Source organism: Apodemus sylvaticus, chromosome 2 (genome assembly GCF_947179515.1).
Source record: "Apodemus sylvaticus chromosome 2, mApoSyl1.1, whole genome shotgun sequence".
In the NCBI taxonomy this organism is placed as follows: Eukaryota; Metazoa; Chordata; class Mammalia; order Rodentia; family Muridae; genus Apodemus; species Apodemus sylvaticus.
The window spans coordinates 116,770,410-116,795,397 of NC_067473.1; the positions used below are offsets into that span (position 1 = coordinate 116,770,410).

General features: G+C 44.0%; 2 protein-coding genes across 10 annotated transcripts in view; both read left to right on the top strand.

The window, feature by feature from the left end:
- Tia1 (TIA1 cytotoxic granule associated RNA binding protein) overlaps positions 1-2,889 on the top strand; it is a 29,926-nt gene extending 27,037 nt beyond the window's left edge. For all 6 annotated transcript variants that reach the window (XM_052174211.1, XM_052174213.1, XM_052174212.1 and 3 more), the window contains one exon: positions 332-2,889. In XM_052174211.1, the coding sequence (XP_052030171.1) occupies positions 332-458 (127 nt within the window). In that variant the 3' untranslated portion in view covers positions 459-2,889. The remainder of the gene's footprint in view (positions 1-331) is intronic.
- Positions 2,890-8,506: 5,617 nt separating this feature from the next.
- Positions 8,507-24,988, top strand: part of C2H2orf42 (chromosome 2 C2orf42 homolog) — a 33,440-nt gene continuing 16,958 nt past the window's right edge. The window contains exons 1-5 of one of the 4 annotated variants that reach the window (XM_052174218.1): positions 8,507-8,630; positions 14,915-15,168; positions 16,352-17,186; positions 20,367-20,477; positions 22,777-22,881. In XM_052174218.1, the coding sequence (XP_052030178.1) occupies positions 16,364-17,186; positions 20,367-20,477; positions 22,777-22,881 (1,039 nt within the window). In that variant the 5' untranslated portion in view covers positions 8,507-8,630; positions 14,915-15,168; positions 16,352-16,363. Of the gene's footprint in view, positions 8,631-8,819; positions 9,398-13,264; positions 14,317-14,914; positions 15,169-16,351; positions 17,187-20,366; positions 20,478-22,776; positions 22,882-24,988 lie in introns of those variants that run through there. The other 3 variants (XM_052174219.1, XM_052174220.1, XM_052174221.1) reach the window with 3 other exon arrangements.

Below are 24,988 nucleotides of genomic sequence, written 5' to 3' on the forward strand. Positions count from 1 at the left end.
GTATGCTGCTGCAGTTTTTCCACACACACACAACCCCTCCCCCGCCATGCATTCCTGACTCCATGCCAGGCTGGCCTCAGCCTGAGCTCAGAAACCTGCCTGCCTCTGCCTCCCATGTGCTGTTGGGAAAGGCATATGCCAACACTCCTGACTGAGGATCCTTATTTTTAAGAGAAAATATGTTTGTGTTTGTTCTCCCTGGCCTCACAGCCGTCCTCATCCATGTCTGGGTTAAGTAAGGCCTGCCTTTTGTAGGTGTTACCCCCTCCTGACCTGACAACGTCTTACAATGTAGTCCTCTCTCCTCTGCTTCTCTCGCTTTCTCCAACAGTCAGACCCAGTCTTCTGCACCGTGGATGGGACCCAATTACAGTGTGCCGCCACCTCAAGGGCAGAATGGCAGCATGCTGCCTAATCAGCCTGCTGGGTATCGAGTGGCCGGGTATGAAAACCAGTGAGCACAGACTACAGAATGGAAGCCAGTGGCTTGAAACCACGGGGAGGGTAGGAAAGCTGTTGTTTACTTAAAGATTTATCAAATCAGTCAGTGCAAATGCCAGATACAATGTATTTATTTAAAAGATTCATTTTTAAAATCATGACATTACTTTTCATCCACATTGTTTTAAAAAAAAAAGAACAAGATGGTGGATGTCTGCCAATTTTTGCCTTCATTATCTTTTTTGATAAAGTTTCTCAGATCCTTGTTTCAAAGACAAATGCAGGGATTACTGCCACTTTTTTAAAAATAAGAGGCAGAAAATTGCACAATGTTGAACTTTTTTCCACTGAAATATTGTGCAGTTTTAGTTTGCATTCCTGATATGATTTAAAACATGTAATATAGATGTAAAAAAAAAAAAAAAGCCAAACTTCTGCAAAGTCTAGAAGTTCTTTATGACTTTCAGCTTGTGCACAGTTGTCTTAGGTTTAAAGAGTAGGCATTGTGTGAACTATACCATCTCCACTACCATCCTTTCGGAATTTTTAAATGTAAATTATTAGTTTATATCATTTTGTATTCACGTTTTTTCACAAATTTGTCCTGCCTTATGAAATATCTGTAAAATATTCTTAAATGAAAAAAATGATGTTCACTTAGATTGAAAACTTTTCTCAGATGGACTGATAAATGCATTCATATTGTTTTTATAAGAGAAGGTGCCTCAAGGATTCCCTGTTGGATTTGTTTCAAAGGACTTTTTATCTTCTGTGATAACTTTTGCCATGTACCAGGAACTAGGAAAACAAGAAACTTGTTACTAAAGAGAATCTGCGATGTGATAAGTCCTCACCCACATCAGTTTCGTGTGTCAACGTCTATGTTTACATGTATTGTTTTCTAAGATACTTCAGCAAATAATATCTTGCAGTTCGCAAACTTTATGTCATTTCCTTCCTACAGGTGTCATGAAGAGTTGACGTAAGACAGATTTTACATTTGCATGTGAATATCACATACATACTTTGGTAGTCGTTGATACAAACTCATCTGCTCTTGTTTTTCAAGAATTTTGAGACACAAAGTTGTATGTAAAGGAATATATTAGTTAGATCCTTTTTAGTTAGATTTACTTTAAAAAGTAAATCCACTTTAATATGTATAAATGACAGCTGTGAAACTGTAGAATATTTCTCTGTCAGGCTTGGAATTCATTAAGAACTCCAAAACTAGCCTGAAGAACCAGCGGGCAAAACATTTTTTAAATATTCAGAGGCCAAAATATGAACAAACAAATAAGAAACCCTTAAAAGTCCTACCTCCTTAGATAGCCTTCAAGGAGAAAGCTCCTGAGCATGGGCATGGCTTTGGTCTTTGGGGCCTGCTCCCTGGGTCCTGCAGAACTGTTTCTGAGGTTTCTTCCTCCTCACATTGTTCTAGCCTTAGGGTTTCTAATATATTTCAGAGTCTCTTGGTTTAGTGTGGTTTCAGTGATGACCACACCTTTTCCTTAACAACAGAGAGGAAGGAGCCCTGTGCACTGTGGGTTTGAGGCCTGCGGAGAGTGCCCAGCATTTTACTTAGGCCTGTGGAATAGGGAGCATTTCCTGGCCTGTATCTTTCAGGTAGGAGCACACAACTCTAACCTGTTTTCTAAGCCAGACCCCTTGTACAACAGAGCCCAGGAAGACAGTCTCAAATGTGTGCTTCTCTGGAGCTCAATTCTATGCAGTTGTGCTAATGTTTTATTAAGTCACTGTGTATTTTTAAGTACTAAAACACTGAAATTTGCTTTATGGAAGATGAATAAATTTTTTAAATACTTGGAAATTTTATTTCTTTGTAAACTTTACAGATCAGGACAGGCAATAAAAGCACTTAAATAAAATACTAAAAACAAAAAGACAAAAAAAAAAAAACCACATGAGGATGCTATTTTTATGTTTTACTGGATTTGTCTCTATTTTAGCATCCTCAGTATATCTCTCTGTTTTAAGAATTTTGCTTCCTTTGTAACTTTAGGCTGCAGGATCTTTTGGGCACAATGATTTATTTTGTGTAAAAGTGTAGTTTCTCTCTTCACGGGACGCTTCAGGTACTAAGGACTTTTATTACAGCATACTCTTGTTGCACAGATGTTAAGATTCATGCTGGTTTGCTATTGAGAAGGTGACGGTTTGTGTTCCTGATGAAAGACTGACGCTTCAGGAGCATAGCTTTTGTTAGTTAAATGAATCTTTTAAATCATTTATCAATCTAAAAAACTTCATCCTGGTATAAGTATCAGGTAAGGGAATGAAGGTTTTAAAGTGAACTTCCTTGCAATATGCACCCAGGTTTTACTCTTTGGTGCTGTGAAGAACCTGAGTGACTCTCGGGGGGGTCGTGGAGCCAGTATTCTTTATCCTGACTGTTTGGATATTAAAATTCCTTTATGTTTTATATGACCTGTGGGGTCTTCTTGCAGTGATTATTGTTGTGTGTGAGATTTTTTTCCCCTGGCGCTGGTGTATTCATATTGTTAACATACAGTTTCACCTTATTCCAGAAGCCATCCATGGTCTGCATGGGTTCCAGACACTGCACTCTGCAGACTTAGCCATCTGTGAAGCCAGAGTTTGGTCTTACTGATGAAAATGAGACTCATCATTTAGATTTTCCTTCTCTTGTTTTACCCTGTGTTCATCTTCCTTTTAGGTCTGTGCTAGAGTTCCCTTTGACTTTCAGAGGACTAGATTACACCTATAGAAGGAGTAGATAGACTAGATAGTAGATAGACACACAAGGGCTGTCCATGCTACAGAGATTATATTCAAACAAAATATAGTCATAGGAAATTTTTTTTTTTGGTTTTTTTTTTTTTTTTTTTTTTTTGGTTTTTGTTTTTTGTTTTTTCGAGACAGGGTTTCTCTGTGTAGCCCTGGCTGTCCTGGAACTCACACTGTAGACCAGGCTGACCTCGAACTCAGAAATCCACCTGCCTCTGCCTCCCAAAGTGCTAGGATTACAGGTGTGCGCCACTACTGCCCAGCTAGGGAAAATTTAAAAAGCAAAACTTTTAAATGAGTGATGATTTCTAAAAACTAATTTTTATTGGTCTAATGACCTGGTTTAGCAGGTAAAGGTGACTGCTACCAAGTCTGATGATTGAGTTTGAACACACTTTGTAGAAGTAGAAAATTAACTCTCAACAAGTTAGTGTCTTACCTCCACATGTGTACACCCTCCCGCTATGGCCGCATATATAAGTAAATCTTTAAAATTGTCATTTCTTAAAGTTCTTTTTTAAAAATATGCATTATATATGTGAGTGCTTGTGGGTGCAGGTACCCATGGATGCCAGAAGAGAGGGCGTTGAATCTCTGGAACTAGATAGGTGGTTGACATTAGTGCTAAGAACTGAACTGTTCAAAAACAGTGTATGCTCTTAACCACTGAGACTTCTTTCTAACCTCTCCTTTCTGTTTTTTGTTCATTTTGTTTTGAGATAGGATCTCACTATATAGTCCTGGCTTGCTTGGAACTCAGAGCTCTGCCTGCCTCTGCTTCCGAGTGCTGAGATTAAAGGCCTGTCTTAGTTACTGTTCTACTGCCACGAGGGGATACCATGACTAAGGCACTTTACAACAGAAAACATTTTATGGAACTTGCTTACAGAAGTTAAGTTCATTACGGCAAACAGTGTGGTGGCCGTTCGGCATGTTGCTGGAGCAGTAGCTGAGAGGGAGAGGGCCTCGCATGAACTTTTGAACCTCAGGGCCCTCCCCCAGAGTCATACCTCCAACAAGGCCACACCTATTTCTTCCTAAACAGACCAACAACAAATCCAAACAGCCAGATAGGTGCACCCGTGGGGGCCAGTCCCATTCAGACTGGGATAGAGAGCTATTCCAGTTTATTCCATTTGCTGTCTCTGACTGGGATTTTTTAGGGTTTCACAAGTGTCTTCTAAAACCCTGAGTCTTCAGTCTTAATAAAATGTAGGTGTTGCCAGCTGAGTGGGATTTTCTCCCTTTACTTGGGACCTTAGTCGCTGACTTAAGGTAAAGGAGGTCTGCTTCTCAGCCGGGGTGGTAGTGAGCGCTTGTGACCACACAGTCTTCGGGAACTTGGGGCAGGAAGATGGCGTGAGCTCTAGATCTGACCTCCATGGACACCTGCACATACATAACTGCATAGACATACAAATAATTTAACTTATGTTTCCTTTTAGTTGTTGTTAGGTTTTTATTATGTGTTTGTGGAGTTGATACATTTCTTTTAGGGGCTGGAGAGGTGGCTCAGTGGTCAAAAACACAGCTGCTCTTCCAAGAGCCCTTGGTTCAATTCCTAGCATCCATATGGTGACTTGCTACCATCTATAACTCCTGTCTCAGGGAATCTAATACCTTTGAATTCTGCAGAATATGGACATGGTGTGTAGACATACATGCTGGTTAAACACCTATACACATAAAATTTGGGGGTGAGGAAATTAGAAAGAAATGGGTATTAGAAGCTAGGCAAGGTAATATACAACTGCAGTGCTAGCACTCAAGAAGCTGAGGCAGGAGAATCAGAACACTTGATTGAGTCTCTGGGGATTTTTTAAAAAAATATTTTGTCAAAAAAAAAAGAAAAGATTTTGTCTTAGAGGGTATAACAACATTGTTCTTATACTCACCATATACTTCCTGTATTCTGTTAATAGAAAACATCTTTCCATAGGTTTCTCAAAAAGCAGGGAGGTGACCTTCAGCCCTCACATAAATCTCCACGTCCTGGCCTATGTGGTCCTGAGGATCAAAGGCAGCCTGTGAATGCTAGGAAAGGACTGTACCCGCTGAGCCACGCCCAGCCCTTAGAGCATGTATTTGTTGGGCTTTCTGCAAGGACCCTCCAGGGTGGTTTAGCTGTGCTGCCATCCAGTTACTGTATCTTTGTTCAAGTGCTCTTCATTGCCATCTGTTTACTCCTACTTGGAAGCTGACTTGCCTTAACCAGGTACTAGGAGGAGTATGAACGGGAGGTGCTACCACAGCTCTGGGAAGTAAACCTTATTGGGGTTGCAAGGAAATGAAGAAAAGACCAACACACAAACGCACAGAAAAGCTGGCTGTCCTGTGGGCTGGACTTATGAATTAACACCAGCTCCCTAGAAACTCAGGGTATTTTTTATATGCAAGTGACCAGAAAGGCATGGTTTATGGGTTTCAGGGCTGTCAAGAAGACAGGTTTAACTCATACTGGTAGGAACAATTTCTATAGGGGAACAGTTCAAGCAGTAAATACCAGGGGGAATAGCTATGGTGCACGTTTTGCCATCCTTGAACCTTACCTAGACTGGGACGACAGCTTTGACATTTTCCTGGGACTGTGCCTGGGGGCCTTGACATTACCATGTCAGCAGCTCACACATTCAGGGCTCCTCCACTCCCTTCAAAGGAGCGGCCTTCTCCAGATGTCATAGTTCCTTCATTTTGGGGTATAATAACAAAGTCTTGATTCCTTTTGTTGTGTTTTGTGTTTTTGAGACAGGCTCTCCCTATGTAGTCCTCCTGTCCTGGAAGTTACCTTGTAGATCAGGCTTGCCTCAAACTCAAGGATCTACCTCTTTGTCTTCCCATGTGTTGGAATTAAAAGTGTGTACCACTACCCCAGGCTTTCATGAATGTATTTTTAAAGAAGCTGGGTGAGGATGAGGGACACGGAGAGATGACTCAGCAGTTACGAGCACTTGCTGGTGTTGGAGAGGATTTGGATTTGGTTCCCAGCACCCACATAGCCATATACAGCAAACCTGTTCTCTCTTGTCCCAAGGGCTCTGATGGCCTATGCAAGCCCAGCAAGTGTACAAGTGCATGCAGGCCACCCATATAAAATAAGTGATCCTAAAAACAAAAGGGGCTGAGTTCAGTCCCTAGCATTACGGTATAGATTAAGCCTGGATCCTCACAGGATTATGCCTTCTTGGAACGGGTTGTGTGCTGGTTCTGAGCTTCCATTGCTCCTTCATCTGCTACATAAAGGGATCCAACTCCTGTCTTCCAGTTTGCTTCCTAAAGTGTGTGTCTGGACCCCTGGGACTGACATCACACCTCTCTTTGGTCTTCCAGCCCTCACATAAGGTTTGGGCTACATTTAACTTTTTCAAGTGGCACATAGGAGATCATTGAAACTACAGCAAGCTTTACAGTGCCTGTCATAGTTTAGGTTTTACCCAGTATCCTAGAATCCCATCTCCATTCTTCGGTAAGCCAGTGTCACACTGACTTGTTTCTGAATAAACAATTTATTATTAGGATGGAAACAGATCAAAGGGAGATTGATGTTGGGGCTGGAGAGGTAGCTCAGCTGTTGAAGAACTTGCTTCCAAGCACCAAGTGGTAGCTCACAACCATCTAATCCCAGTTCCAGAGGATCCGATGCACTCTCTGGCCTCCAGCACCAGGTATGCACGTGCAGGCATAACACCCATATACATTTTTGGAAATTGTTCAATTTAAGAGAAATGCAAAAGATTTATTACCTAATAAAGGTTGGAACAAAGTAAGCACTGGTTAATGACTTATAGGTTGATAGAAGTCAAAGATGTCCAGTGTACAGAAAGCATCTACTATGTGTAGACAGAGCAAGGAGAGAAGGAAAAAGGGTAAGGAAAGCAAACCTGCAGTCACAGCTGAACTCCTGATCCTTAGAAGGAGTCCAGATCCTAGAGAAGCAGAAATATTCAGGCCTGTGAGGAAACACCTGAGGTGGAGAAGCATTCCACCAAGTAGGGGGCAGCTGGCATTGCCTGATACCACTGGGACATACAGTGCAATGAATGGCTTAACTCAGTATCCTGTTTATTATGTCAATTGAAAAATGCAGGCTTGGGGCTGGAGAGATGGCTCAGCAGTTAAGCGCACTGACTGCTCTGCCGAAGGTCCTGAGTTCAAATCCCAGCAACCACATGGTGGCTCACAACCATCCATAAGGAGATCTGACGCCCTCTTCTGGAGTGTCTGAAGACAGCTACAGTGTATTTACATATAATAAATAAATCTTTAAAAAAGAAAAGAAAAATGCAGGCTGGCACAGTGGTTCCGAATAATCTGCATCCGGGAGAGATTGATGTGAGGGTGGAGCTGGCAGGTTCTGAGGACCTGGAGGTGAGCATCACAAGGCCTTTTATGAACCACTGTGCACCGGATGAAAGAGAGAAACGGCATGCAGAAAGATGTCGTTTGCTTGTCTCTATTGGACACTGAACTATAGAACAAAGGAGAAACACTTCCCAGAGAAATGAGGGTTGAGCCAATTGCTAGGGACTAACTAGCCATAGAAAAGCCGTGTTTTTGTTGGAAGGTGATCATCCAGATGATCCAAGTATAAATATAAATGCTTTTGAACTTAACAGCAAATGAAAATTATGGAGAGGGGGAACATCTTTAATTACTTCAGTTTCTGAAACTATTAGAAAATCTGGCCCCAGAAAAAGGCCACTTCAACTGAGAAAAGTAAAAGTTGGCCAGAATAAAGCAATTGTGCCTTTGGCGCACCACCTACCAGGAAGTGTCCAAGCTAGGGAATTTTCCAACACGCATGCACGCTTCACCTAAAGCACCATTGCTTTCTGAAGATTGTCAGAGCGGTGGTGGCACATGTCTTTAATCCCAGCAAGTGGGTGGGAAAAGACCAGCAGACCTGTGTTCGAGACCAGCCTGGTCTACTAGAAAGAGTTTCCAGAAACACAGTATGGTGGGGCGGGTACGATTCTGATGAACAAATATATAAGAAAATCTATTTCGGCTCTTTCCAAATAACGGTTTTCAAATAACGTGTAAGTGCGAAGGGAGAGATAAGCTCAAGCGAGATTTGCTTCCGTTCTAGTAGAACTGTTTTCAGCACAAAGTTGTCCCGGTTGGAAGTACTCGGGACCACCGGGGAGCGCTGCGGGTGTTTTCTGTACCTTTACATTAAGTGAAATGACAGCACCCAGAGTTTTTTAACTTGTCCGAAAGAGATCAATCACTCTGAAAATACTACAAATCCCATAGTGCCACATCGGCGAGGGTGAGGGGCCTTGGCGCACGTGGGCGGGTCTGACCAATAATAACTGTCGTTACAGCGAACAGTTTGGACGAGTTTGTAAAAGTCCGCGGCAGGCAAAGAGAGACGCGGCGAGGGAGGTCGCCAACGAGAGGTCCCTAGAGTTACGAGGCAGGTAAGGGGCCAGAGTGGGAGAGGCCAAGCACCGGCAGGGCACGGTTTAGGGTTGGAATAGAGGCGGAAAACGTATTCGGGGAGCTGCGTGTCGGACTGACGACATTTCTGCTAGGCCCTCACTTTGGCACCGGAAGTGGGCGTCTTGCGGAGGATGCCGGGAAGCCGGTCGCATGGGAAGTGCGTTTTCCAGACGGCCGTTTCCGGAAGCTGCTCTTAGGCGCGCTCCCCTAAACAACACAGAGGGATTGTGGCCCAGACTGTTATTTGACAGTAACCGGGTTGCTTCTGCAATCAGTAAAGGTCTGCGGGCTGTGACGTTTCGATCCAACCAGACAGTTTTATTCCTAAAATGGGTAAATAGCGCCTCCACAGGATCCCTTGAGCGAATGCGTGTATTCGAGTAGTTCTTTCTCACTTGGGGCGGTGTTCACATGCCCAAAACAGCGTGCCCACACCTACCAACTCATCGGCCGGATGGAACCAGGGGGCAACCTATCGCGTCCCGGGTTCCCTCTGCCAGCGCCAGGCGCTGTTCATCCTCTTGCTGAGAAGAGACTACCATCGGGAGACCCTTCAGGTTTCCAACGGAGCTCCTTCACAAGTCGCGTTCCTTGTGTATCCTTTTTAAAGACAGAGTCTGCAAGCCGGACGTGGTGGTGCAGCCTGTCACCCCAACACACGGGAGGCGAAGGCAAGAAGATCTCAAATTCCAGAACAGCTAGGCTACATAACAGACCCTGTCTCAAAAAGAAAAGAACAAACTAGGTATGGTGGAGAGATCCTTTAATACCAGAACTCTGCAGGCAGAGACTGGCGAGTCTCTGAGTTCGTGGCTACCCTGGTTCATCCCAGGACAGCCAGAGCTATACAAAGAAATCCTGCCCCCCACCTCCCGCCCCAACCCCCCAAAAAAGAAAATAAGTACATGTTTTCAAATTCGAATAGTAAAATGGTGAAATTAAACCTCCATTTCTTGGGTCTCAAATCACTGCTGAGGGAATAGACATCTATATACTGTGTTCGTAGTCTTTTTTAAAAAAAGAATTTGTGTGTATGCGCACATGTGTTCCCAGTGTGTCAAAGGAGTTAGATTTCCCATAATTAAGAGTTATAGGCAGATGAGCCCTGATTTTGGTGCTTGGAACCAACCTTGGGTCTGCAAAAGAGCAATACACACTTTTAACTACTGAACCTTCTCACCAGCCCTATTTCCTCCCTGACTTTCTTTTCAAAACCAAACATAGGATACACAAATGGCTAAGCTTTGTTCACCCCACAATGTATGTTGACACTTAACTTGAGACTGGTACACAGATCTCAATTGTTTTTAATGGCTTTACAGTCGAATATTACTCAGCACACTGTACTTAGTTCTTTAATGGAAGTCTGAAGTTCTGCAGTTATAAAATTTCACGGGGATCTCAGGTTTGGATGCCAGCCTGCTCCATGTATTGAGTACAGCCAGATGTACATAGTAAAACTCTGTCTTCAAAAAGGAGGCGGGAGCTGGAAAGATGGCCCAGTGGTTAAGAGCAATACTGCTCTTGCCGAGAATCTGAGTTGAGTTCCCAACATCCATGTCTAGTAGCTCACAAGCACATGTGACTACAGATCCAGACAGGTGCGATGACTGTCTGCTATGACTAGCTATACTCATTCACATAGCCTGGCACAGGAAATAGATTTCAGCCCCTTTGGAAGTAGTTTTCTCAGGTTCTGAAAATGTTAAGTGTACAAAGGAAATAGCCATATTTACTATGATATTTACATTTATTGAAATATATGGCCCAATATTGTGGTCCATACCTGTAGCCCTATCACTTAGGAGGCTGAGACAAAAGGATTATCCAGAGTTTAAGGCCTTCCTCAGGTACATAGTAAGTTCCAGAGCACAGAGTAAAACCTTATCTTAGAAATAAGTAAAAGAAGCGAGACGGTGGTGGTGCAAGCCTTTAATCCCAGCACTTGGGAGGCAGAGGCTGGCAGATTTCTGAGTTCGAGGCCAGCCTGGTCTACAGAGTGAGTTCCAGGACAGCCAGGGCTACACAGAGAAACCATGTCTGGGGGTGGGGGGAAGTAAAAGAAATAGTATATGGTACTCAATATATAGATGAGGGTGTGTCTCACTGGGGATCACATCATGGCTCTCATACACGCTGAGCCAGTGTCTACAACTCAGCTGTACTACCTTCAGCCCTGTGTAAGTTTATGGGAAGACATTTGTCTATACAAATACTTTCCCAGTGATCCAGCACCACGTATTATAGCCAAAAAACGTTGTTATATAGTCATTATAGCCAAGCATCTGTGGCTGATAAGTGGACAAACAAAACATGACTGGCCTATACATTGAAACCCTGCATTAAGAGATTTTACAGGGATTAGAGAAATAACCCAGCAGTTCAGAGTGCTTGCTTCTCTGTAGAGTTCCAGTCCCAGCACTCTGGGATCTCACTGTCAGGCAGCTTTTCAATTGCCTGTAACTCCAGCTCCAGAGGAGCTCAGACCCTCTCTGGCCTCCACAGGCATCTGCGTGCATGAACAGACAGACACACAGCTAAAAATAAGTCTTTGGAAACATTTTAAGTAACTGGGCATAGAGGCTTGTGTCTTTAATAATTAAGTTAATCCCAGCAATCAGGAGGCATCTCATTAGATGCCAGTCTAATCTACATAGGCCAGTCTGGTCTACATATTGAATTTCAAGCCAGTCAGGAATACTTGGCAAGACTTTGTCCCAGAAATAAAACCAAAATACTCTGTGTATTTATAAACTAATACAAATATTCATGTATATGTGTATTTGGAAATTTGCTTCTCCACTGTACATATTTGTCAGTGTATTATACATTCTAGTTTGCATCTAAATATTTTTTCAAGAATTACAAGCAGATTGCTTTTTCCCCCTCTTTTTTGTTGTTGTTGTTGTTTTGTTTGTTTGTTTGTTTGGATTTGGTTTTTTTGAGACAGGATTTCTCTGTGTAGCCCTGGCTGTCCTGGAACTCACTCTGTAGACCATGCTGGCCTCGAACTCAGAAATCCGCCTGCCTCTGCCACCCAGAGTGCTGGGATTAAAGACGTGTGCCACCACCACCCGGCTTTTCCCCCTCTTAATGAAGCAGCATTATGAGGCAGAAAAGATGTTTAAGGTGAAGTCCCTGCCTTATGAGCATGAGGACCTCAGTTCTGATCCTCAGGAGCCGCACACAGCCAGGCCGAGGTGAGTGGCTGTGATCCAGGTGCTTAAGGGCAGGTCCTAGGCCTAGCTTTCCAACCAGCAAGAAAGATAGCTCAGTGGAAAGAGCATTTTGTTGTTCTCAGGGAGGACTGGGGTACATTTCCCAGGACCCACACAGTGTCTCATAACCACAGCCACACTCCACATACATATAGTGTACATACACACATGCAAGCAAACCATCCATACACATAAATCTAAAAACAAACAAAAAAATGAAGCAGTTGTAGTGACACAGGTCTTTAATCCCAGCACTCAGGAAACAAAGATAGGCAAATCTGGGAGTTGCTCCAGGACAGCCAGACAGCCAGGGCTGCAGATAGAGACCCTGTGTCCAAAAGAAGAAAGAGAAAGTGTGAAGCAATTGAGGACACCCACTGTCAGCCTCTGGACTCCTTACTTGGGACTGCACACACGCATTTATACAAAACACAGAAGTATTAAGACTCATGTGTAGGGGCTAGAGAGATGGCTCATCAGTTAAGAGCACTGACTGCTCTTCCAGAGGTCCTGAGTTCAATTCCCAGAAACCACATGGTAGCTCACAACCATCTATAATGAGATTCGGTGCCTTCTTTTGGTGTGTCTGAAGAGAACTACAGTGTTCTCCTACAAATAAAAATTAAATATAAAAAAAATCAAGTGTAGAAGTATGTGCCTGAACCCAGGCCAGCCAAGGCTGCGTAGCAAGATTCTGTCTCAATAAATAAATAAATAATAAATAAATAAATTAATTAATTTAAAAAAAAAAAGCCATGTGGTGATGGCGTATGCCTGTAATCCCAGCACTCTGGGAGGCAGAAGCAGACGGATTTCTGAGTTCGAAGCCAGCCTGGTCTACAGAGTGAGTTCCAGGACAGCCAGGGCTATACAGAGAAACCCTGTCTTGAAAAAAAACAAACAAACAAAAGTGTTAAAAACATTGAACTTAAGAGGCTGAGGAAGTAGGTCAGTGAGTGCCTGCTGGGCATTCGCAGAGCTCTGGGTTTTGTCCCTCAGCGCTGCATAAACTGTGGTCCTACTAGTTGGCAGCAGATGCTACAGGATCAGAGGTTCAGAGTCCTCATAGGCTGCATAGGGAGATGGAGACCAGCCTGAGATAATGGTAGCACATGCCTTATAATCCTAGCACTCAGGTCATCCTGGGCTACATAGGATGTCAAGAGAGAGTAGTTAAGAGTCAGAGGACCCAGGTTTGCTTTCCAGCACTTCTGTGGTATCCCAGAAGCATCCATAATGCCAGTTCTAGGGGATCAGGTGTTGTGTTCTGACTTCATAAGCACCAGGGGGTGCAATTGGTACATAGATAGATACACATGAAATCCAAATAAACACTCATATACATAAAATTGATTTTTATGTTTTTTTATTTTTATTCGATGTATTCTTTATTTATATATCAAATGATTTCCCCTTTTCTGGGTCCCCACTCCTCGCAAGTCCCATAAGCCCTCTTCCCTCCCCCTGTTCCTCAATCTACTCCTACCCACTTCCCTGTTCTGGAATTCCCCTATACTGTTGCATTGAGTCTTTCCAGAACCAGGGGCCACTCCTCTGTTCTTTTTGGACATCATTTAATATGTGGATTATTTCTTGGGTATTCCAAGTTTCTAGGGCACAGGGGAAAAGTTCCTGAATAGAACACCAATAGCTTATGCTCTAAGATCTAGAATTGACAAATGGGACCTCATAAAACTACAAAGTTTCTGTAAGGCAAAGGACACTGTCAAAAGGACAAAACGTCAACCAACAGATTGGGAAAGGATCTTCACCAACCCTATATCTGACAGAGGGCTAATATCTAATATATACAGAGAACTCAAGAAGGTAGAACCTAGAGAACCAAATATCCCCATTAAAAAGTGGGGTACCGAGCTAAACAAAGATTTTTCACATGAAGAACTTTGGAGAGCTGAGAAACACCATAAGAAATGTTCAACATCATTAATCATTAGAGAAATGCAAATCAAAACAACCCTGAGATTTCACCTCACACCAGTCAGAATGGCTAAGGTCAAAAACTCAGGAGACAACAGGTGCTGGCGAGGATGTGGAGAAAGAGGAACACTCCTCCACTGCTGGTGGGATTGTAAGATGGTGCAACCACTTTGGAAATTAGTCTGGAGGTTCCTCAGAAAACGGGGCATGGTACTTCCGGAGGACCCTGCTATACCACTCCTGGGCATATACCCAGAGGATTCCCCAGCATGTAATAAGGACACATGCTCCACTATGTTCATACCAGCCCTATTTGTAGTAGCCAGAAGCTGGAAACAACCCAGGTGTCCCTCAACAGAGGAATGGATACAAAAAATGTGGTATATTTACACAACGGAGTACTATTCAGCCATTAGAAACAATGAATTCATGAAATTCGTAGACAAATGGATGGAGCTGGAGAACATCATACTAAGTGAAGTAACCCAGTCTCAAAAGATCAATTATGGTATGCACTCACTGATAAGTGGATATTAACCTAAGATTTTTACGTTTTTCAACGAAAGCTGGAAGGTAGTGGCATATACCTGTAATCTTAGCACTTGAGAGACAGAGGCAGATGGATCTCTTGAATTCAAGGGAATTCTGGTCTACAGAATGAGTTCCAGGACAGGCAAGTCTACACAGAGAAACCCTGTCTCAAAAAAAAAAAAAAAGTTTTTCAATGAAAAATAATAAAATATAAGGCACTAAAAATATATTTTACCATTAGGGAAGGTAAATTGGACCAGGTCTATACTGTGGCTTCAGTTCTGTCAACCTTGTGCAATGACATTGTTATTTTATTACTTTCTTCTTAAAAGTATAAATGTTAAATTTCCACAGCAATATCCAACAAATACCTCTCAAATGTCAGAATTTTAGATGTGGACCCCATGGGTGCCTTCGATGTATTGATGTTCTGGCACTGTAGACTGGCCCCAGGACTTCACATGGACTAAGGATGTCATGAGCTAATGAGCTATCCCAGCTCTTGCTCTGCCTTTTTCTAAGTAGAAAGATCCATCCTTGTCATATGACAACTGTCTTTTCTTGTTTTGCTTTAGGCTGCCAAGAGTTCTACCTAGAGAAGCTGGAATCTGACTGGAACCCTGAGCAAGAGCTTTGTCAGAGGGAACGGAATGTCTATAATGTTACCTCAGAGTCCATCCTTCAGAGGACTTAGGCCAAGTGGCACACCTCACTGCAAATGATTATGTCTGGTTTTGAGCTGTCTGATTGTCACAAACTAATGAAGCACATGTTAGGTCTTATGGACACAGGTTCCACTGTTCTCCAGGTGCCCTGGCAGCTGGTACAGGTAGGACTGGGAAGGACTGGGCTGTGCTTCAGGGGACCAGGAGAAGTGAAGTAACCCATCTTTCCTGTGCTCTGGTCCTTTCTTTCCGAGACAGGTTCTCATGTAGCCCAGGTTGGCCTTGAATACCTTTGTAGCTGGGAATGACACTGAATTCATGATCCTTATGCCCTACCTCCTGAGTGCTGGGGTTACAGGCATGTGCCGCCATCTCCAGTGTGTGTGCTGCTGAAGCACCACTTCTAGTCCCAACAATTGGGAGCCTAAGGCAGGAGGAGGATCTGTGAGAATTTGAGACTAGCCTGGGCTACTGTCTTAGTTAAGGTTACTATTGCTATGACAAAATACATGACCAAAAGGCAAGTTGGGGAGAAAGGGGTTTACTTACGCTTCCAGGTCACTGTTCATTTTTTAAGGAAGTCAGGACAGAATCTCACACAGGGCAGGAACCTGGAGCCAGGAGCTAATGTAGAGGCCATGGAGGGGTGCCACTTACCAGCTTCCTCAGGCTGCTCTCTCATAAAACCCTGGACTACCAGCCTAGGGATGGCATCATCTGTAATGGTCTGGGCACTCCCACCTCAATCACTAAGAAAATGCCTTATGTGTCTTAGTGGTTTATTGCTGTGAAGAAACACTATGACCATGGAAACTCATATAAAAGGCGAAATTTAATTGGGGCTGGCTTACAGTTTCAAAGGTTCAGTCCATTATCATCATGGTGGGAAGCATGGCAGCATGCAGGCAGGTGTGGTGCTGCAGGCAGCCAGGAGAAGGCCTCCTCGGCACTAGGTGTAGCTTCAGCATATATGTGAGAACTTGAAGCCCTCCTCCACAGTGACACACTTCCTCCAAAAAAGCCACACTCCCACAAGGCCACATCTCCTAATAGTGCCACTTCCTATGGGCCAAGCATTCAAACACATACGTCTGTTCAAACCACCATAAGCCACATCTTATGAAGACATTTCCTCAGTTATGGTTCCCTCTTATCAGATAACTGTAGCTTGCATCAAATTGACATAAAACTAGCCAGGACAGCTACATTTTCACAATCTAAGCTACAAAGTGAGAACCTATTCCAAAATAAATAGATGAAAATCCCTCCCTCACCTTTTCTCTCTCTCTCTCTGAATACTAACTCTGTGTGAATGTGTTCTCCTACTGATGGTCTTGTCTTTCTTAGGGGCTGTGAACAATGGAACCAAACTCTCAGAGGACTAAAGTCCCAGCTTTCTTATCTGACTTGGGAAAGGCCACATTGAGGGGAATCAGGAAGTGTCCCCGATGTGGTACATACAATGGAACCCGTGGGTTGAGCTGTAAGAACAAGACATGCGGAACCATATTTCGCTATGGTGCCCGAAAGCAGCCTAGCATCGAAGCTGTCAAAATCATTACCGGCTCTGATCTACAGGTCTACTCTGTGCGGCAAAGAGACCGAGGCCCTGACTACCGATGCTTTGTGGAGCTAGGGGTTTCAGAGACCGCAATCCAGACCGTGGATGGTACGATCATCACTCAGCTGAGCTCTGGCCGGTGTTATGTCCCCTCATGTTTGAAAGCTGCCACTCAAGGCATCGTGGAGAACCAGTGCCAACATATCAAGCTAGCAGTGAACTGCCAGGCGGAGGCCACCCCTCTGACTCTGAAGAGCTCAGTCCTGAATGCTATGCAGGCCTCCCCAGAAACCAAACAGACCATCTGGCAGTTGGCCACAGAACCTACGGGTCCCCTGGTGCAGAGAGTCACTAAAAACATTATGGTAGTGAAATGCAAAGCCAGCCAAAAGCACAGCTTGGGCTATTTGCACACGTCCTTCATGCAGAAAATCAGCTCCAGAAGCTTGCCAGAGCGCCGCTTCTTCTGTTCCTGCCAGACTCTGAAGTCACACAAGTCCACCGTCCCCAAGGCTGAGGTAGCCCCAAAGTGCATCCACTTCTTTGCTTGCCTCTGCGCCTTTGCCAGTGATGAGACATTGGCTCAGGAATTCTCGGACTTCCTAAATTTTGATGCCAGTGGTACGTGGAGGCTGACAGTTACTTGGTTGTTGTAACATGGCAGTGAAGGCTTTCCATCGATGCGTTTGAGGATGTCCTAATAGCCCTTAGATTCAGGTGCTAAACAGTACAGCTGGGAAGGACTGTCTTCCTTTTTAACTGTGTGTGTGTGTGTGTGTGTGTGTGTGTGTGTGTGTGTGTGTGTGTGTGAGTGAGAGAGATGTGGTGTGTAGGCTCATATGTACTGTGCTATACATAAACACACCTCAGACAATTCTGTGGTGTCACTTCTTGTGCATGTACAAGGACTCCAGGGTTTGAGCTCGGGTCCATAGCAAGTGCTTTTACTTGGTGAGTCATCTCACTACTACACCTTCGAAAAGTCATAGTGTTAGATAGGCAGTGGTGGTGCAAGCCTGTAATCCCAGCATTCAGGGGGCAGATAGGCAGATCTCTGAGTTCGGGGCCAGCCTGGTCTGCAGAGTAAGCTCCAAGACAGCCAGGGCTACAGAGAAACCCTGTCTCAAAAAATTCCCCTCAATAAAAAATGAAAGAAAGGAAAAACAGTGTTTTGGTAACATAACCAGCTATTCTCAAAATCAGTCCTTTTGCCTCTCCTACCAGCTGGGATTGCAGGCCAGAGCCAGGCTAGCATTTCTTTAAATTGAGCACATGCACTGTAAAGTTTAGTTAGATGGCTGAAACTAATAAGACAGCGAAACATTTTTTGAGACATTGGATTTTGCAAATGGGTGTGTGTGTGTGTGTTCACACTTATATGAGAGAGAGAGGGAGAGAGAGAAAGGAGGAGAGAGATCTTTTTGGCACTTGAATGTGCAGGTGCACGTACCAGTGTGCATGCGTGCAGAGGCCAGGGAGGCCATTCCTCTGTCTTAACTCTTTAAGATAAAGTCTCTCATTGAACCAGAAACTCACAACTTCAGGTAGGCGAGCAAGTTCCCAGGGTCCACCCATCTCTGTTGCCCAGCTGAGTTACAGGCACTGGAGCTGTGCCCAGCTTTTTACATGAGTACTAGGGATTTGAACTCAGGCTCTTGTCCTTTCGTACCAAATGCACTTACCATGTCCCCTCAGGTGATAGTGTGGTTTTGTTTGGTTTTTTTAATGTTACAAATAACCTAAGTTGACCAAAATTACACAGAAAAGGTTTCAGATTTGCTGGGAGTGGAGTTATAGATAGATGTGAGCAGCTATGTGGGTGTTGGGAGCCACACCCAGGTCCTTTCCAAGAGCAGCCAGTTCTCTTCAGATCTGTGTTGTTGAAATATTTTCTTGTTTTGTTTTGTTTGAGACAGGGTTTCTCTGTATAGCCCTGGCTGTCCTGGAACTCATTCTGTAGACCAGGCTGGCCTCGAACTCAGAAATCTGCCTGCCTCTGCCTCCCAGAGTGCTGGGATTACAGGCATGTGCCACCACTGCCCGGCTGTTGAAATATTTTCATGTTTGTTTCTTAAATATATCTTTGTGTCCATGCATGTGTGTGTTCATGTGTCCTGATGCACGTGTGGAGTCGGAGAAGCCCTCAACTGTCAGCCCTTGCGTTCCCTCCACCCACCCCCCACCTAAGGACTGAACCCGAGCTTTGCTCTTGGAAGGCAGAAGCTCCACCACTGAGCTAAGTCCCCAGCCTGTCTCCTTCCCTTTCCTTGAGGGTCTCATTTGCTCCATACTCCAAGCTGACAGCTTATGAGCTCTCAAGGGACTGACTCTTCTGGGTTCTACCCTCCATCTCCGTCGTGGTGAGAGTGGAGTGATTGCTGGTGTGCCGCCATGGGAGGGATGATGTTCAGCTCCTCACAGAGGCCTTTACATTTTTAAAAATTGTTTTATGTATATGAGTGTTTTGTTTGCATGTATACATGTGCCTGGTAACCCACAGAGGCCAGAAGAATGTAACGGAGACCCTTTCATTGGAGTTACAGACAGTTGTGAGCTGCCGTGTGGTTACTAGGAAACAAACCCAGGTCATCTGAAAGAGAAGATAGTGCTCTGGTTTTTGGCTTTTTTTGTTTGTTTGTTTGTTTTTGTTTTTTTGTTTTGTTTTGGTTTTGATTTGGTTTTTTCGAGACGGGGTTTCTCTGTGTAGCCCTGGCTGTCCTGGAACTCACTCTGTAGACCAGACTGGCCTCGAACTCAGAAATCGCCTGCCTCTGCCTCCTAAAGTGCTGGGATTACAAGCGTGCGCCACAACTGCCTGGCAGAAGATAGTGCTCTGAACCACTGAGAGATCTCCTTAGCTGCACTGACTTTTTTTCTTAAAATTTATCTCTATTTTCTGTGTATGAGTGACAGCCTACATGTATGTATGTGCACCGCACGTGTGCCTGCTGTCCGTGGAAGCCAAAAGACAGCATTGGATCCTTTTGAGCTAGAGTTACAGGGTGGTTTTGAACCACCATGGAGGTTCCAAACCTGGGTCCTCTGCCAGAACAGCAAGTGCTCTTAACTGCCCTGCCATCTCTCTAGCATAATGTCTGCATTTTTACATGGGTTTGGGGGGAAGTCTGTATCTGTGTGGGTGTCAGGTAGGTTCCGGTAAGGGCCAGAAACATGAAGTACTTCAGGAGCTCAAGAAGTGGTGACGAGCCACCCAGCGAGGATACTGGTGACTGAACTCACTCAAGTGAATGCTGGTACCCAAGGAGGCCAGAGATGTCAGATAGTCCCCTGAGCTGGAGCTGCAGGCCTTTGTGACCTATGCAAGTGATAGGAACGAAACTTGGGTCCTCTGCAAGAGTAGCACATGCTCTTAACCCCCAGCCATCTCCCAGCCCCCAATTTTTATTTCTTAATGATTCTTAGCTGCCAACAGCTCCCAGACTTTTAGTTTTACATTTCTCTAGGCATAGGTGTGTGTGTGTGTGTGTGTGTGTGTGTGTCTGTTTGTCTGTCTGTGTATATGAGAGAGACAGAGAGTGTGTGTGTGTGTGTGTGTGTGTAGTGAAGATGGAATCCTGAGCCTTATGCATTCTAGGCAAGTCCTCTGCTCCCAAATCACTTTCCCCATTCCTAACTAGATCAAAATGTTTGGGTGAGTGTTTTCATATAACTTGTTTTACATTAAGCAACTGGTCTATCCTTTTTTATTCTGGAGTCAGATTTTTATAGATTATTTCTTTGGTTAGCGGTCCATCCTTTCTCTTGAACAGTAGTAGTAATTCAGAAGCCTTTCTCTTTAAGGTCTTAAGGAGATAATTGTGCCCCAGTTAGGCTGCCACGCAGAGTCATCTGTCTCAGTGTGTGAGCCTGCTACCTCTAAACCCCGGAAGAGGAAGAAGGATGAAATGGCTGGTGAGATGATTTTACTAATTTCTTTAGTGTGTAGAGATTGTCTTTTGTTTTTCACCGAGTCTGAGGAATCATGAGAAAGGAGTCTTGTTCCTGAAGCTTTAATAACTTTTTTTTTTTTTAAGTAAAATCCAGGCCAGGTGGTATACTCCAGAAACAGGCAGGTTTGAAGCCAGCTGACTGCTCTTCCAAAGGTCCTGAGTTTAGTTCCCAGCAACCACATGGTGGCTCACAACCATCTGTAATGAGATCTGATGCCCTCTTCTGGTGTATCTAAAGACTATAATAATACTATTATTATATTTTTTATAATAAAGAAATAAATCTTTAAAAAAAGAGAGAGAGAGAGAGAGAAGGAAGGAGAGGGGAAGGAGAGAAAGGGGAAAGGAAGAAAAGAGAGAGAAGAGAAAGAGAAGGATGAAAGAAAATGGTGGCACAGGCCTTTAATCCCAGCACTCTGGAGACAGAGGCAGACAGATCTCTGTGAGTTCAAGGCCAGCCTGGTCTACAGAATAAGTTCCAGGACAGCTAGGGAAAATCTCCAACACCAAACAGATCATTATGGTTAGTGGAGAACTTCAGGTCCAGTGAGAAACCCTGCCTCATGGAAACAAGGTAGAGAGCAATAGAAAAAGAAATCTAACATCCTGTCTGGGCGCCACATTCTCAAAATGTGCTCCCCCTACCACCACCTCACACCTCCAGCTACACCAGACAGAGTAAATGAGCTAGCAGTAGTGTGTATGCAAGGAAACCCAACACTTTGAGGGGTAGGCTGGAGGATCAGCATCAGAAATCACCCTTCGCTACATACCAAGGCCGAGGCTATCTTAGGTGCCCTGTGTGAAAAGCAGAAACAAAAAATCAAATAAATATTATAAAATTACTCACAAAGAAGAAAATGGAAGAAAGCTCACCAGAAAGCATGTGGGTTATCAGACAGGTAAACTGCGGGCAGACTCCTTTCTTCCACGTCTGTTGTCCATCCCAATCTCTTATAAACAGCAGAAAAAGTTAAAATTTTGTGTTTGATGGTTAATACTGGTTCATTCTAGAAACTGTAAAGCTATCCTGAATATTACCAAAGACTGTTTATGTTTTAGGTACTTTAGAAATTACTATCAAGTCAATTTTTATAATTTTACAGAATTAAAAATGGTTATTTTATGTGTGTATGGCCTATGTATACACATGCATGTATGTTTGTGTACCATGTGAGTTCCTAGGAAGTATGGAATCTCCCAGAACTGGAGTGACAGGAGGTGTGAGCTCTGTGTGGGTGTTGGGAAACTGAGTCTGGCTCCTCGGCAGTATTTTTGTTTTTTCCAAGACAGGGTTTCTCTATATAACCCTGGCTGTCCAGGAGCTTGCTCTATAGACCAGGCTGGCCTCAAACTCAGAAATTAACCAGCCTCTGCCTCCCAAGTGCTGGGATTAAAGGCGTGCACCACCACCACCCGGCTGGAGCAAGTGTTCTTAGCTGATGAGCCATTGCTCTAGCCCCAGTGTTGCAGACTTCTTTTAAGATTATTTTTTGTTTGGGCCGTAGAGAGAACTCATTGGGTAAAGACTCTTGCCATCAAGTTTGAAGATCTGAGTAATTGGGGACTTTTATCCCTGGGACTCCCATGGTGGAAAGAAAGAACTAACTCCCTCAAATTGTCCTCTGACCTCTGTGTATGCCCTGTGGCACACTCATATACACACACGCACACACACACACACACACACACACACACACGAAAAAAATGTCAGAACACATGGCCTAGTAGTTAAAAGCACTGGATGCTCTTCGGAAAGACACTGTGAGTTCAATTCCCAGCTGCCACATGACAGCTCACATCTGTCTATAACACCACATCCAGGGGTCTGGCACCCTCATGTAGACAGACATGAAGGCAAAAACAAATGAACATAGTAAAAAAGTAAATAAATTTTCAAAAATAAATTAAAATGTAACAACAAAGTTACTTTGTCTTGTATATAAGTAAGTTTACCCTTAACTCCTGATCCTGCTACTTCCCATCTGCTAGATTACATGCTTGGCTGTAGATATGACATGTTGTGTGTTGTTTTGTCTCTGAGACAGGGTCTCCTACACCCCAGGCCTGGGGCTCACCTCGCAGTGGAGGATGACCTTGAATGTTCTCCACCCCCACTGCTGCTGGCCCTACAGGCTGGCCATTGCTCTCAGTGTATGGGGCATGGGGCTCAGTCCAGGGCCCAGTGCATGCTAGCAGCAGCTGAGTTCCAGCCCATTCCCGAGGCATGTCTTCACTACTGGAACCTATTTGTGATCTAGGTACACAGGTGAACAGCTCACTGATGCCACAAGATGCAGTAAACAGCAATCTAAGGAAGAGTGGCCTGAAAAAGCCTGTGGTTACGTCATCACTGAAAAGGCAGGGTAAGTTTCCCTTTCTAGAAGGAGCTTCAGGGGTGGAAACCACCCAGGGTAGTCAGAAGGAGTACTCAAATGTTGCATGTTGTCTCCTATGACGTGGTACTAACATGAACAGAATCATCGAGTGGAGTCCCCACAGCCGAGGTCTTTCCTGTTCCCTAGGTTCACATCATACTCAGGATCATGCTAGGATAGACAGGTGGTCCTGCAGTTTAGAAGAGTATTTATTGCTCTGTTGTGAGTTTGGATCTCAGCTCTCTCTTAGACAGGTCACAAATACCTGTCCAAGGAATTTTATATGTCATCTGACCTTGGAAAAACACATACACACAAAAGAAAAACAAATCTAAGACTAAATTGATGGCTCAGTGGTTTAGAGAACATTCTGTTCTTTCAGAGGACCTGGGTTCAGTTCCCAGTGCCTGCATCAAGCAGCTCACAACTGTAACTCAGTATGGAGACACGACTGTTTTCAACTTGTGGTTCAGCTCTGCAAATAACTCCATCTCTAGGCAATACAGTACCTTTGTGGCCTCCAAGAGCCCTGAGAAGACTCATGGTACATATACATGCTAGCAAAACTCCTATACACATAAAACAAGTCTAAATCAAATGAATCTCTAAATTATCATTTTGTTTGTCTATGTCTAAATACACCTGTTGTTTTGCCTGCATATATGTCTGTGCACCACTTAACACTCAGTGCCCTCAAAGGCCAAAAGAGGTCGTTGGATCTCCCGAGACTGGAGTTGTGGACAGCTGTGAGCTGCTGTGTGGGTGCTGGGAACTAAAACCAGCTCCTTTTGAAGAACAGCCAGTGCTCTTAATTGCTGAGCCATCACTCCAGCTTCTAAAATAAAATTTAAAAAATAACAAATTATGTTGCCTATCTGGTGGTGTGTTCCTGCAGCTGCAATCCCAGTACTAGGGAGTACTCAGGAAGCAGAGGCAGAAGTATAACCACAGTTGGAAGCACTGGTCTGCACGCTGAGCTTCAGGCCAGAGAGAGCTACATGAAAGACCTTATCTTAAATGAACCAAGATAAAATAACCACAGTGAGTGTATAATCACAGAGACAGAAAGGGACAGCCTTGCAGGGGTTAGTAGAACAGGGTCTTGAGATGGAAGTGTTTCTGTCTTGGCTGCACATATGATAAAACGAAGAGTTGTGTACATGATGTGCAAGTGTGTGCAAAGCAGGTGAAGGCAAATGGGGCCGTTAGGTTGTGTCCATTTCATTTTCCCAGGTGAGTATTTATTCTGGACGTCTTCAGACTATCTTCTGGGAAGTCTGGCAAAGGGCATCCAAGCTCTTGTTTTATTTTCTGAGATGGCTCTCACTATGTAGGCCCACATGGCTTCAAGCTACAGCTCCACCCACTGCCTTAGCCTCCCGGGTGAGCTTTCAGGTTATGGGCCTTAACCCCCCCCCCCCCCCCCCCCGGGGAGACTTTGAATTCCGTGTAACTGTTTAAGAACATACACTTACTTTAAAAAAAAAAAAAGAAGAAGAAGAAGACGGCCGGCCGTTGGGGGCACACGCCTGTAATCCCAGCACTCTGGGAGGCAGAGGCAGGTGGATTTCTGAGTTCAAGGCCAGCCTGGTCTACAGAGTGAGTTCCAGGACAGCCAGGGCTACACAGAGAAACCCTGTCTCGAAAAAAACAAATCCAAAAAAACAAAACAAACAAACAAAAAAAAACCATTTATATCGAAAAGTTGTATATACTCTTTAAGGAAAAAACTTTAAAAATTTTAAAGTCCTAAGTTACGTTTTTGTTTCTTTTTGTGATACAGAAAGCTGAACCAGGGTCTCATGCTGCCAGGCGGGAGCTGCACTGCCCAGTGGCCCCACTCCTTGTTCTGCTCTCATTGACCTCCAGCCCGGGTTACTTAGTTCTTAGTAGTTTATTCCAGGGCTGTAAGACTTTTGCCATTTCCCTTTTATTTGATAAGTCTTTGTTCCTTTTGCATTTCTGAATATAGATGTTTACAGTTAAGTGTGAAGAGACTATAGCAACTCAGTGGATTACCTCCCTTGTTTTATTTTATTTTGGTTTGGTTTGGTTTGTTTTGGTTTTTTGGTTTTTTGGATTTGATTTTTTCGAG